This window comes from Lepisma saccharinum, chromosome 6, assembly GCF_977018435.1.
Source record: "Lepisma saccharinum chromosome 6, izLepSacc3.1, whole genome shotgun sequence".
NCBI classification, from domain to species: Eukaryota; Metazoa; Arthropoda; class Insecta; order Zygentoma; family Lepismatidae; genus Lepisma; species Lepisma saccharinum.
Window position 1 is genome coordinate 80093643 of NC_139234.1, and position 14569 is coordinate 80108211.

The 14569-nt window shown below is 36.4% G+C and overlaps 1 protein-coding gene across 1 annotated transcript in view; it reads right to left on the reverse strand.

Annotated features, from left to right (window-relative positions):
• LOC145988914 (protein turtle homolog A) overlaps positions 1 to 13363 on the reverse strand; it is a 38948-nt gene extending 25585 nt beyond the window's left edge. The window contains exons 1-2 of the mRNA XM_083124202.1: positions 13146 to 13363; positions 6297 to 6620 (exon numbers count right to left, since the gene is read on the reverse strand). Of these exons, the coding sequence (XP_082980328.1) occupies positions 6297 to 6620; positions 13146 to 13197 (376 nt within the window). The 5' untranslated portion in view covers positions 13198 to 13363. The remainder of the gene's footprint in view (positions 1 to 6296; positions 6621 to 13145) is intronic.
• Positions 13364 to 14569: the final 1206 nt, after the last annotated feature.

Genomic DNA, 14569 nt, shown 5'->3' on the forward strand with positions numbered 1-14569 from the left:
GCATTTAGCAGACACTTAGACTGTAGAAGATTTTTACAGTTCGTTATGAATGTCAGATGCAAGTTCGTAATGAGATTAGGAAATTACAGACTTACTATACCCGAAAGTATCACTACGACGCAATTAAACTTCGACACAGCAAAAAACTCGAAAAGCGGATCCGCTATGTCTGTCGGAGGGAACAGCTAGGGAGTTCCACTTCCGTGGGACCTTGGGGATCCTTTACCTTTGCGTATGGTCGGAAATACTTGGGATCACACCATAGGGGGTGGAAAGATGAGGCTGTCTATGCAACGAGGGTAGGTGAAATAAACAAACATCCACCACGGCGAAAGATTTTCTTCCGCTTTACTTTTGGAAAAGTCGATTTCAGGAGAAAGAAGTTTTCTTATTATGTTAATATAGATAATTTAAATAGCTAAAAAGGGTGATAAGTAGGAAGGAACAGCCTGTTCCCTCTGTTCCATGCAGGGACCACCACAGTATAGAGGGTGTCATTTTAATGGCACCCACGGACCACAGATTCATATAGAGGACATCAAAACAAACAACTTTTCTCAGTAACATTTTTTTTTGTTGGTGCGTCGATTCGACGCTACAGCCGTTCAAAAAAAGACTGTTTTGCTGCCTGAATGCTGGCAACCCAACAAAACATTTGATCGTATCTGTGATATCATTTCCTGCGGCGAAACAGCACACGGCAGGGTTGCAAGTAACATGCACATTTTGTGAAAAATGACAAACTACCTACCACATTTATAGCTGTAAAACTAAGTGAGAAACGCATCCAGAAGACCGAACATCATAGCCTACCAGCCAGAAGATCAGCAGTCATCTCCAGGGAAGGGAGAAGTGAACCAACGATATGAGAATGGTGAAAAAAAGTATTCAAAATGAAGTGTCAATACCGGATTTTGTCTCAGCCTACATATCAAATATCAACAACAATAAATTTTATTGGCCTTACAGCTTACATGTAGCTGTTCACGACCAGCTACATGTCAAATATTTGCAAAACTTGTTGCAAGGTTGATAGGTTGATATCTACAGGTTTGTGTCCAGATGCCATATGGTACTTTTGTGCTGATAGGGGACAAATGCAAGGTTCACGTTGTTACATTACAGCTAAAAAAGGTACAACCACAGTAACAATGTAATGATGAATCAGTAGCGAATATACTGTCTTGTTCACAGTTGCAAACTACAGGGTGTCCCACGAACGGTGCAACTGGGAATTAAGAGTGGCGTTACTTTCTAACCGAAACCTGTACATACATAAGTCATACACCAAATGTTAGCCCTGTCCAAGTAGATATTTTTAAACATAGAAACAAGAAACGGGGTGCAGTGTTGCCAAATGTAAGTGAAAGTGTAAATTTATTTTTCCACAAAGCATGGAAAATTGCATGTCAAACATTCGTATGGAAATTTGGACGTCAATTTCCACTTTGGGTAGGTGGACTATTTTGCCATCTATAGTTCAGAGAAGAAAACCGATCGTTTTCGCGTATAGCCAATCCTGAAATGCCTCGTAAAGGCGTACCGGTCCAAATGGGTGTTTTAAAAAAATCATGAGGTACAGTGGCAACACTGTTGATGTTTGAAGGCAACAAAAGGTGTGTTTAGTGATGGTCTATGACATGGAAATCTGGAAACAGGAAAAAAAGAAAATGAAAATTATGGTGAAAAAAGTGTTACCTACTCCTGGCAACCATGCAATGCGCGTAACAGGCAGTGTAGCTTTACAAAAGATGTTGAAAATGACAACCATTTTCCCTGAGGCATTCATCAACACGTTTTATCATGTTGGAAGCAACTTTATGCAAGGGTGATTGGTTTATATTGTTAATGGCTGTGCAAAGGTTTATTTTTAGATCATCAAGTGTTCTTGGGTTATTAATGTAAACTGTTTGTTTCAAATAACCCCACAGAAAAAATCTGGAGACATCAGATCCGGGGAGCGACTGGGCCGTAAGTTTTTGCTTACAATGTGATCGCCAAAAAACTCTGCCAACATGTCTAAAGTTTCATTAGACGTGTGACATGTTGCGGAGTCTTGTTGAAACCAACAATCACGTTCATCACGTTCCAACAGAGAAATAAACTGTGTGATAAGGTCACGATAAACTATTCCGTCAACTGTTGTGTTGAAAAAGAATGGACCGATTATTTTTCTCCGCGAAATCACGCACCACGCACCGATCTTTTGTGGATGAAGTGATTGTTCATGTAACAATTGGGGATTGTTACTTGACCAGTGTCGAGAATTTTGACTGTTGACATATCCATTTAAGTGGAACCATGCTTCATCCGTGAAAAAAACCTTATCTAAAATATTCACACTATTGTCTCTAATAAAATTTCTAAACCACTGGCAGTATCTTACACGTGCACCTTTGTCTGCTTCCTTCAGTTCTTGCACAGACTGTACCTTATATGCACGTAGGTGCAATTGTTTTAACGCTCGGTGAGTTGTTGTTTTTGATACACCTGACTGTGCAGCAAGTTTACGAACAGATTTCCTGGGAGATTGTGATATTCTCTGCTCCACATCCTGCAGCACACCTTGTGTCAAAACTGGTGGTTGTCTGTGGTAGGGTTTGTCATTAACTGATCCTGTTTCACGAAATCTGGAAACAAGTCGATATATCGTCGAATTTTCTGGAACACTGTTATTCGGATATTTCTCGCAAAACACAGTTTTTACACTAGCGTACGATTTTGAACAAAAATAATGTTCCACAATGAACACCCTCTCTTCCAAAGAGTACTTCATTTCACAGAACAATTCTAATCTTCCCCTACGAACAATGCGAAATGCACGGCTCAAACAGTTCTGAGTACACAACTAACTGATTCTTTTGTTCTCGTTCGGTGGGTGCTCTTATCGCATTGCATGGTTGCCAGGAGTAGGTAAGTAACACTTTTTTCACCATAATTTTCATTTTCTTTTTTTCCTGTTTCCAGATTTCCATGTCATAGACCATCAATAAACACACCTTTTGTTGCCTTCAAACATCAACAGTGTTGCCACTGTACCTCATGATTTTTTTAAAACACCCATTTGGACCGGTACGCCTTTACGAGGCATTTCAGGATTGGCTATACGCGAAAACGATCGGTTTTCTTCTCTGAACTATAGATGGCGAAATAGTCCACCTACCCAAGGTGGAAATTGACGTCCAAATTTCCGAACGAATGTTTGACATGCAATTTTCCATGCTTTGTGGAAAAATAAATTTACACTTTCACTACATTTGGCAACACTGCACCCCGTTTCTTGTTTAAAAATATCTACTTGGACAGGGCTAACATTTGGTGTATGACTTATGTATGTACAGGTTTCGGTTAGAAAGTAACACCACTCTTAATTCCCAGTTGCGCCGTTCGTGGGACACCCTGTATTACATGTGTATCCGGTGCATAGATAAACACAGTCGTCGGAGAGCTTGTATTACTACTACTTATAGCCCTGTATTTTCAACCATTTTTGCCACTTGCCTCATAATGTCCTGAATATACATTATATTAACCTATGTGTTGCTTACCTTTGGAATTTTGAGTTCTTTCATTTCTATTTTGTCATCTGTTCAGTGCGTCACAGACAACTAGTATCAGAAGGATAAAGTGGATAAGACTAAATTGTAGATGCCAACTGGTAACTACGTTTCCAAATATTTGACTTGTAAGCCGAGACAAAATTCGATATGACCACTTTTACTTGAATTCGATTTTCATTCTACTATTTTTCGTATTGTTTGTTTACTTCCTGTTAGGTTACAGAATGAGTTTTCTCGTTTTGTTTTAAGGTACATAATATGGCTGATTGTAGCTATGTCATTTTTTACAGAATATGTGTGTTCCTGGCAACCCTGGAACGCACGCTTCACGACATGATGTGACGTCACAAATGCAATCTAATGTTGTGTGTGGTTGCCAGCATTTAGGTGGCAAAACGGGCTTTTTTGAACGACTGTAGCGCCAAAACGACGCACCAACGAGAAAAATGTTACTGAGAAAAGTTGTTTGTTTTGATGGCTATACATTAGGGTGTATCGAAAAAACTTTTTTCGAAATGTTAAGGTGGCTAGTGTGGAAAAGTGGCCAATTGTGACCAAAAACACGTATGATTTTTTTCAGATTTTTTGGAGTCGTTTAGGTGGCACGCATCGACCTTGAAGTTTTGATAGTGATTTGGTTATGCAACATGCACAACAATTTCACAAAAATGTCATTATTAGGCTATTTCATGTCTTATTTTCTGCAATATGGTCATTTATTGTTTTGTTTATGGCAAATATGTTACATTCGTGCCTTAGGGGTGGTTTCCTATGCTGTTTATGTATGCTTTTGCTCAAAAATTGTCAATTTGAGGCTAAAAACTCCATTTTTTCTATTGATGGTTTCCAATTGGTTTCGACCACACATACTACATAATGAAGGTGTACGCACCGGTGTGGTTCGGGATCAAGAAGGAACCATCGATAACTGACGGAGCCCGACACCTCTAGAATTTGATCCACTTGTCCCGATTTCTCCCACACCACTTGAGAAATCTGATTCATAGTGTCATTCAACAAAACGCATTCTTCGCCCATCCTGAAAATCTCCTGCTGGCTTTAATAACCGACCAAAACCCAGAAATAAGAAGTCTTGGTTGGCAAAGAATTAAGAAAGCAAGAGGATTGAAAAAAGGCAAAAGAATTCGCACTTTTGTTTTACCAACCATCAATTTTAATGCAGACCAATACTATGACATGGTTGATTGAGCTTCATCCTCCCTCCACGAGCCTCCGTTGACCAATAATATTACAAATGAAGAAGCAGATGACTACATTAAAAACAAAAAATAGCGGAAATTCAAGACTTCCCCTGCCACACACAAGGAGTGGAGCAACTTGTGAAAATTATCACAGAGGCTGCGCACGTGATGGCTACATCAAAGCGAAATTGGAATCTAGAGAACATATGCTGACATTTCGAACAAAAAGTGACTATAAAGTTCAAGGAGAAAACTAGTAGAAAATCTTGGCCTGCCCCTTAGTAAAATTATGTTTGCCAACATGGGTGGAGCTCGCAGTCCAGCCACCTCCTCGTGGTGAGCTCTGGGTTATTTTCAAAGCATAATAAGCTATGAAAATAAGCGAAGCGCTGGACAGTAATTGAGGAACTGTTAGCAATTAGAAAGTCAAAATATTTTATTTAGTCTTCTATATCGGAAAACTTTCGAATAAAACACAGTCGAAACCAATTGGAAACCATCAATAGAAAAAATAGAGTTTTTAGCCTCAAATTGACAATTTTTGAGCAAAAGCATACATAAACAGCATAGGAAACCACCCCTAAGGCACAAATGTAACATATTTGCCATAAATAAAACAATAAATGACCACAAAACAGAAAATAAGACATGAAATAGCCTAATAATGACATTTTTGTGAAATTGTTGTGCATGTTGCATAACCAAATCACTATCAAAACTTCAAGGTAGATGCACGCCACCTAAACGACCTCCAAAAAATCTGAAAAAAATCAGACGTGTGTTTGGTCACAAATGGCCACTTTTCCACACTAGCAACCTTAACAATTCGAAAAAAAGTTTTTTTTCGATACACCCTACTCTACATGTTTCCGTGGTCGCCATTAAAATGACACCCTGTATAATGTTTCATTTTGTACTGTTTTCAATTTCATTTGACACATGTTTCCTCCATTGTTTTGGTGAGAAATTTCCACACACATAAATACTGTAAGAGTCATTTGCATAGCCATGAATCCTAGATATTACCATAGTGTTTTTACAACACAGTTTACAATGTGACTACTGTCAATGACAACTGAACTTAGGCAAATTAAATTATCTCTTACATGCACAGACCTATTTCAACTGAGAAACCCGACTACATTCTGTAACTGACAAACCCGACATTCTAAAGCAGTGTTGCCAATCCAGTGGAACACCAATTTTACATTTTTCCCCATTATACATTCAATCTTGATGGTCCCAATACAGCAAATATTATAAAATTTTCCTCAATCCCACATTTTAAGTTTTTTTCAGCTTGATCCCCTGAAAAACATAAAATCAAGATTTTATTGTATTATAAAGAGTATGGCCTAACTAGTATTCTCTGCTGGAAACAAATTCATGTGTAACTAAGAGACTGAATGAGTAAGAACATTTTTGTTACCACATTTGAAAACAGTGCTGCAGAAATAGTAAAATACACATGCTGGGTTACAAAATAATTGTTTTCTAGTGTAAATTAATGTAGTGAAAATGGTGGAATACTTACTCCTCACTTCGACTTTGACTCTATTAATTATTTCTTTGGTTTCTTCAAGACCTCGGGAATAGCTTTCCCTGTCCTCTTCCTCGATCTCGATCACACACGAATAAATGCCAGCATCATCCCGGTCGAGGCTGGTCAGTGAAAGGCTGCCATCCCCTTGGACCCTAATGCGGCTCAGTTCTTTGGCACGACCTTCCCTCTCCCACATCACAGCGCTTGGGGGTGGTGCAGAGGAGGTGCTTGCGTCTGTGCATGGCAATGTAAGGTTCTCCCCTATATCAACAGCAAACTTCTGGACTTCTGGGTGTTCCGTAGCATAGCAGCAACCTAGGAAGATAATATATAGTATGTTTAGAAGCTTTAGAAGTTAATGTAACATACTGTGGAGTTCATCGGTTGGTGCTCCTGCTAATATAATGAATTTTGCATACATACATACATACATAGTTGAAATTGTTTATGACTAGGGCTCAGAACTTGATGGCCTAAAAATATCAAACAATAATCTATTTAGTGGCCTGAAAATTATTTAAAAAATAACAAATATAATTTTCAATCTTAACCCTGGTTTACCAGACAGCAGGGGATGGGAGGCTGTCAGGCCCATATGCATTTTTTTTAACTGTGAACATTTTTATAAAAAAATTGAAAACAAACTACATTGTTCCCTAGAGTGTTCTCAATATGTATATATTACTTTTGTTCATAAAAACATAAATGTAATGTAAATACGAGGCAAAATGCACTTAGTGGGCCTATCAGGTGCCATCTTTGAATGTGTTTTATTCGAGACACTCATGCCAGTGACTGTACAATTTGTTGGTAATGATGGTAATTTTTGTAATTAATATAATTAATAAACAACTGGCCTTCTGTAAACAAAAGAGCAATAATAAAAAAATATTTAATGGTTTTTGTGAGTCTTAACGAATGGTTAAATATGGGTGTGTGACACTCATGCAAAAATTGGTTATTATTTTTATTAATTATGGTGATTTTTTGTAATTATTATAATTAATAAAAAACTGCACATATATAATCAACAAAAGAACCAGTGGTTTAATATCAAAATGGTTTCTTAAACTTTAGTAATGAAAAAAGTGTGGGCCTGTGAGTGCCCCCTCAGGTAACTAAGTTTCTCGTACGGCACGGTATGCTAGGGTTAAAATGAAAGCTTGATTTTTCATAAATTACTAAATAGTAGTTGAATAATTTGATAAAACCCATTGTTTGCCGGCCTTTACTTCAAGGTTACAGAATACACTACAAAGTTTCTCTGTAGGATGGAAAATAGGGGGAGTGAGAGGGGGGACAAAAAATCCACCTCCCCAGCTGAAAATTGAATCTTGCAATGCAAAAGTATCTATTACAATACAATGTTCAGCACCAAAATGTGACCACAGAATGGCACCATTCTTGATCACAGGTTAGTAACAAAATTAGGAAATTCATAAAGTGTTCAGATTTTTTACTAACAGAAAATTATGATTATTTGCTAAGTTGATGTCCGAAATCCCTGGAGCATGTAAACACAGAAGTATACTTATGGGGGAGAGGGTAACAGGGCCGGCGGAAGGGGGGGTCGAACCGTGCCACCGCCTAAAGGGGCAAATTTTCAGGGTGGCAAAATTTGTAGAATGGAAAAAAATAAGCCTATTGAAAACTTGAAAGTTATAATATTATATTCTATAACTTGGAAGTTAATATATGCCAACCCACAGTTTTGAAGAAACATATCAGTGGTCTCACTTTAGCCAGCCCGCGTGGAGGAGTGGTTAGCACATTGCACTACGACGCCAGGGGTCCCGGGTTCGAATCCTCGCCTGGGCATGGATGTTTGTGAGTGTCCATTCATCAATTTCATCACTCATCCATATCTTCGCAAATTAGCCAAAAGTGGCACAAAATGTGAAGTAAAATAAAGTAAATCAATCAGTCTCACTTTAAAACCACTAAGCGCCACAAGGTGGGAAAGCAGAATCGATGCCTTATCTCCATTCAGATATCAAGTAGGAGAGGTCTATGATGCGACAAAACTGCCCAAATGGTCGTACATGAGGCTCAGTGTACGGCTTTACAGTCCTTTGCTCACTAGTTATGTGGTATGACTTTTTACTCCACGTAATGTAATGAGACTTCTTGCAAACATATCAGCGCTTTGAAAAAGCAGGTGTGATGAAAAATTTCAAAGTTTCTTAGACACCACTTGGCAGCCTGGCAGGGCCTCAATCCCATCCACTTGTGGAGGCGTAGGTGGGCTGCGAACCCATCAGACCCGTTGATGAGTAATGATTGTCATCGAATTTTGAAGATCCAAAGATAGGCAACATTGTACAGGGCCGAAATAGAAAGAAGAAGCATTTTCAGTATGATGAAACTGTTGAAGATCCACAAAAATGGTACAAAGTTGATTTTTATAACCAGGTCTTAGACGATTATTTTAGCTCTGAGAGAAATATTTGAGCAGCTTAAACATAATAGTGAATTTACAATTTCTTTTATGATATTAGTAAGCATAAAGACATGCCATCTGATCTTTTGTGTGAAAAGTGTAGAAAACTCCCGGAATGTTAACAAATGAAGGCTACTGAATTAAAAGATGAACTAAAAGTGTTTTCAGCTATAATAAAACAAAGAAGAACTTCAACTGATAAAGGGTCATGATTTTGCACCTGATGTGAGTGTAGAACTTGGAATTTATTAACTTTGTCGGTAACCGTGGCAAGTAGCGAACAAAGTTGTTTTTTTTGGAAATTAAGGCTAATAAAAATACTATCGTTGGTTAATCATATCTGAAACACACTTGTTTCCATTTTATGCACAATAGCATTATATGAAAGAGAAAGTTACATGCAAAGGTAAAGGTAAAGTTCCCTGTGTAGAACCATGTCATGAAGTCACATTTAGGGGATGTGGGGTTAGGTCCACACACATTCTCGACCTCAGCCATTTTGGAGGTGATGTGATCAGCAACACTCTCTGGCCACTTTTACCTCGGAGTATTGTCCCCAGGTACCCATTAATTTGAGGCTGGGTGAACTCCAGAGCCGCTTTATGTGGGGACAACGCAGGAAAGTATTCAGACCTCACATCACCCACCCGGAGATCTGGGAATATTACATGCAATTCTTTTAAATATCTAATCATAGATCACAGACCCACAACAGTAAACATATGAAGTCAAGCATTCATTTCTTTCCTAATACTTGTTACATTTGAGATACGTTTAAGAGAGAGAGAGAGAGAGAGTTCTCATAAAATATAATAATAATATAAAATTAGTGTCGCAATTTTTAAAGTTTAACTGTGGTCGAGCGAGATATCCTTTTGTGCTTAATAGTATCGAAATGGCATAAAAAGTTTCATTATTTATTTTATAGTTTGATGTTTCACTTAGGAATATATTGATTTTCAATTTCCCATTGCTGCATAATGACGGGGAGAGGCAAATGACTAGTGCCGGTCCTGGAGGGTAGAATGTTGGAATTTTCATGTCGTTTCACCATTTGTCATATAATATTAACTGAAATCATATTTGCATCACATATAATGACACACATTGGGGATTTTTAGAAAGACTCAGAACTTGACTAAATTATTCTCGCATGCCACTTCCTCATTGAATATTTTTACGGATATTCAGAGGGAGCTACTGAATCTAATTGTGCACCAAAGGAAGTGACTGAAAATATTTTGTGTTTCTCTAGACACTGGTAAACAAGAAAAAAATGTAGCAAGAAATGTACAAATAGTGTGTAAAATCTGAAGTTAATTTGGACAATACTTATGTTACAAAAATGAAGTTATTATAATCACACTGATAAGTGAGTAGTAATAAAAAGTATCCACCACTATTGCCCTTGCACAAATTTGTCATCAATTAAAGGTAATTTACAAGTCAATCTGTGGAAGTGATTGGTTCCAATTTGTTGTAATTTCTTCACATAATTTAAGTGCAACAGCAAGTTTCTTAATGACAATGTATATATGCAATTGCAGTTGCTATATTTTACTCACGTACACAGTTTTCCAGTTTTATAGATTCAATCTCAAATGCTTGTGTTACATTTGTCTCACAAACTATGTTTTCTGTGATATCATGGAATACAGTACATGGACATAAAATGATGAACATTTACACACAAAATTAAAAACAAACAGTTCATTAAAGTAAATTATTTATTTGAAAGCATGCTGAACAGGCTTCCTCAATCTTTCATGCATAATGAGTTTTCCACACTGTGTCCACTTCATGTACAAAATTTCAGTGAGCAGTCAATACATGACTTATATGCCATCCACAAAAACATTTCACATATGCTGCCCAGGAATAAGATTGTGCGTTAAGCTGTTCTTGGTGATTTTCACCTGTTATATATTTCCATTTCATTTCTATTTTCCATGTCAATAATTATGTCTGGTTGTCCTGCTCTTATTAGTTTATATGAGTAGGTTAAGCAGGTCTGGGATAGGCTAAGCTCCTACCTGTGTACGATATTATTCTTTAATCTCTGTAGAGATTAGGATTGCATACAATATTTTGAATGGAAATGATTTGGACATCAAGTAACTTGAAAGTGTAGTCACTTGGGTCACCTAATATTCATGACATAACTTAACTTTTAATCCTTTGAGACTTTACAAGATGTAAGTCAGATTCTCCAAATTTCAAACTTACTTCCACATCCACTCACACTATTCTAAACTCTTTCCTCGTCTGCCTAAAACAAGAAATGAATATTTATTTTGTGAAGATGAAACTTTACTACCCTACCTAACCATCAACAACACAAATAAATGAAATAACATTATCAACACTTCGAAAAAGTCTTGAACAGTCATAATCAGCACCAGCAGCTCTTGAGAACTGTTATTTTTTTAATAGACAGATTTTGATGTCTTACATAATACAAAATTGGTTCCAGTGCACAGAAAACACAAATTACTTTCGCCACTTTTTATTAGTAAAAAGCATTTATATGCACAAAAAAATAGCGAATGAACACTAAGGAAATTGCTATCAACGTTAAACCTAACAACGTAAAATTATAGCTACTGTTGTGGAATGTCATGTTGGGTGCTGTATTCATTTGCTGAACGAAGCTATTGGGCTGTTCTGTTCACAGTAAGGTAACACACTAAGCTAACGGTAACGGTTCCGATAGTTTTATGATTTCTCCTAGCACAAAGACTAATTATCGTAAAATTTTGGAAATCCTTGTCATACGAAATTTGAACCTTCCTTAAAATAATGAGCAATGTTTGGACTCGAAAGAAAGTTATTTATGTTGAAAAAAACAACTTGAAAATTACCTTACGCACTTCTCATGGACAAGATATTCTCCGTCAACAAGCGACAATAAATATCGTAGAAGCGTGGGAATGAATGTAGAAGTAATTCGGAACCTTAGTAGAATGCATTTAGGGACTTTATTTTAATGCTAAGGGAACCAAACCTAACCTGCTTAACCTAACCACGAAAGCATATATTGAACAAAACCTTAAGTAATCACTAAAACTCCGCAGTATGTGTTAACAGACGTACATCGAAATCGAACCATGTAAAAATTGCATTCGTAGCATGATGAAATTGCAATAAAACAAAAGGAACTTGGGTCGCACAAAACCATAAACCATGTAAAATATTTCTTTCTCAAGGGGGTACTGAGGGTTGGGTACCTTACTATTATTTTAGAGACAATTTAGCCTAACTACCTCAGTACACTCTATGGGAATTTTTAACTGATTATTTTTTAGAGATAAGCAACCTAACAAGCAGTGCAACAAGATATATCCTACAAGAGAACGTGTTGATTTTATGAAAGAAATCTCCACTTAGTGACAAATCATGATCAATACATGCATGTAAAGAAGGAACTGCAGAATTACTAGACAATCTAATCTAACCTATTCTTTTGAATAGGAATAACAGAGAGAGATTACTTGTAAATGGAAGAAGCAGCTAAGAACTGTACTTGCCTACAAACCTAAGGAACATAAAAATAAATCCACGATAGGAAGGTCGGACAAATATTAGATTTAGTAGTGTAGAGAAAAATATATTGAGTATGCAGCAAAAAACTTTCAGTCTCTCTCCACTGGATAGTGGAAAATTTTAGAAAAAAAAATGGAAATAACTACATAGTCCGTATGGTGGCAATGCTATAACGTATAAAACAACAATTCTGTAGATTCATCGCCAATACATGAATTCTGCTTCACATCAGTTAACATGATTTGTCCGTCAGCTGGTGAAAAAATAGGATCATTTTTATCTGATAGTGAAAATACTGAAGAAAATAAACTGATCTTTGGTACAATATTATTGTTAACTGGATTTCAGTTCGAAACACAATCATTATTTACTTACAAATTGGTTTTCCACTAAGTGTAATTATTTGTGTTACTTTATATTTCTTCTACATGTAATATATCCTCATGTGTAATTTCAATGACGCGAATCTACAACTTATGCACTAGATTCGAGCCAGCATATTTAAATTCGTCGGTCAAATATTGATATTTCTTTGATCAGTTTATTATTATAAACAAATCACATGTGACCTTGTGAGACTAGCTTATTTGTATTACTTTATATTTCGCACGCTGTCATGGATTACATGTAGTCGAGCAAACATTCCGGTGCATTCCTTTATTAATGTTACGTCTTAAGACGCAATACAAGTGCAAATTGTAAAGAGCCATAGTATTGAACCTCACATATTGTTCATATCATTCAAATGTAAATAAAAAAGCATATATTAACACCAAATAAATCACTCGTAAAGATGTTTGGAAATAGCTTCAAGCATATTGCATTTTGTCAACACATTTCAAAACATTTATACTTGCCTTCGGCCAATACTATGAGAAAGAACACGTCTATAATTTTTTTAATTAACATTCTTCCATATCACTTCTTCATACAACACAAGCTAGTACACTTAATCATGTTTATGAAAAACACTTTTCGTCTTTTACATTCTCCACCCACCCGTCACCATTAAATGGTTCACAATCTCGCTCTTTGCCTGATCGCAGCGTTTTGTAGAACCACTACCCGATTCGCAACAAACATGGCAGAATGCGCAACGTTGATTTTTGCGCTGAAGTACCAGCTGGGAATGTTTTTTATATAAAGCGCAGAAAAGTGCGTTTAAGAAAATACGGATGTGTGAAGCAAGACGTACAAGATGGATGAGTTAGAAAATTAAAATGAACTAACCATTAACTAGCAATGCTTCAGCAGAACTTTTCTCTTACACGAATAAATTTAATTTATTTTAAGTGCGCTTCGTTTATTACACCGACAATAATCGGGACTATAATGTTAGGTGCCGCATTTGGGGAAGGGGGAAGGAACTTTCTATTCTCCCAAAATTTCTCAAGAGGGAATTTTATATGTATAAAATGTTGTTTATATATCAATCTTGCCAACCAAATTTGTATTAAGTTGGTACGTACTCACAACACTGGTTGGCTACCGCCCACTATGGAAGTTCGTAGGATTTTTTCTAGGGAGGGGCCAGTAAGATGTTTTTTTCCAGGGAGACAAACAAGGCATATTTCACCTCATAATTGTGTCACCACCTGAAAAAAAACAACACTGCTTCATTTTAAAGTTATTATGCTCCTGCAACGTCCTTTTAATAATAAACATCAATTACTGTTACTGAAATGATGTTATATGTGTAAAATATATAATCTTAGATTGAGATTTATTTACCCCACCTTTAGGACATTCATGAATGCTTCAATAAAATGTAGATACAATATTCTGATCTTGACTCTATCCATAGTTTTATTATAATTATTATCCAAACTACTACAATGGCTTACTAATTTTCACATTAGCCCCATAATAAGTTTCACTGACTTTTAGATATACTGACTAAGGTAACGAAAACCACAGTAAAAATATGGTGATGCTTGCTTAATGTCTGTTATAAATAATTATTTTTACCTCTCTTTGAAACTTGAAATATAAGATTTGCGATTCAGTTACTTCCGTAACTAGAAGCAATGCAATATCTGGCATTCTGACTGCAACCACAGTGCATGTTTACGGAGCTGGGGCTTACTTACATTTAAAAAATATAGCAACTTTCTACACTGGTCCAGAAAATAAGTCAATAGGAAGGCTGCATTGATTTGCATATCTTAAAACTGAAATTAATTATTATTCATATTCACATTCATATTTTTATAATTATTTATTATGTTATTTGGTTATAGTTGAGCTAAATAATATTTTCTTTGAAACGATATAATTGTTG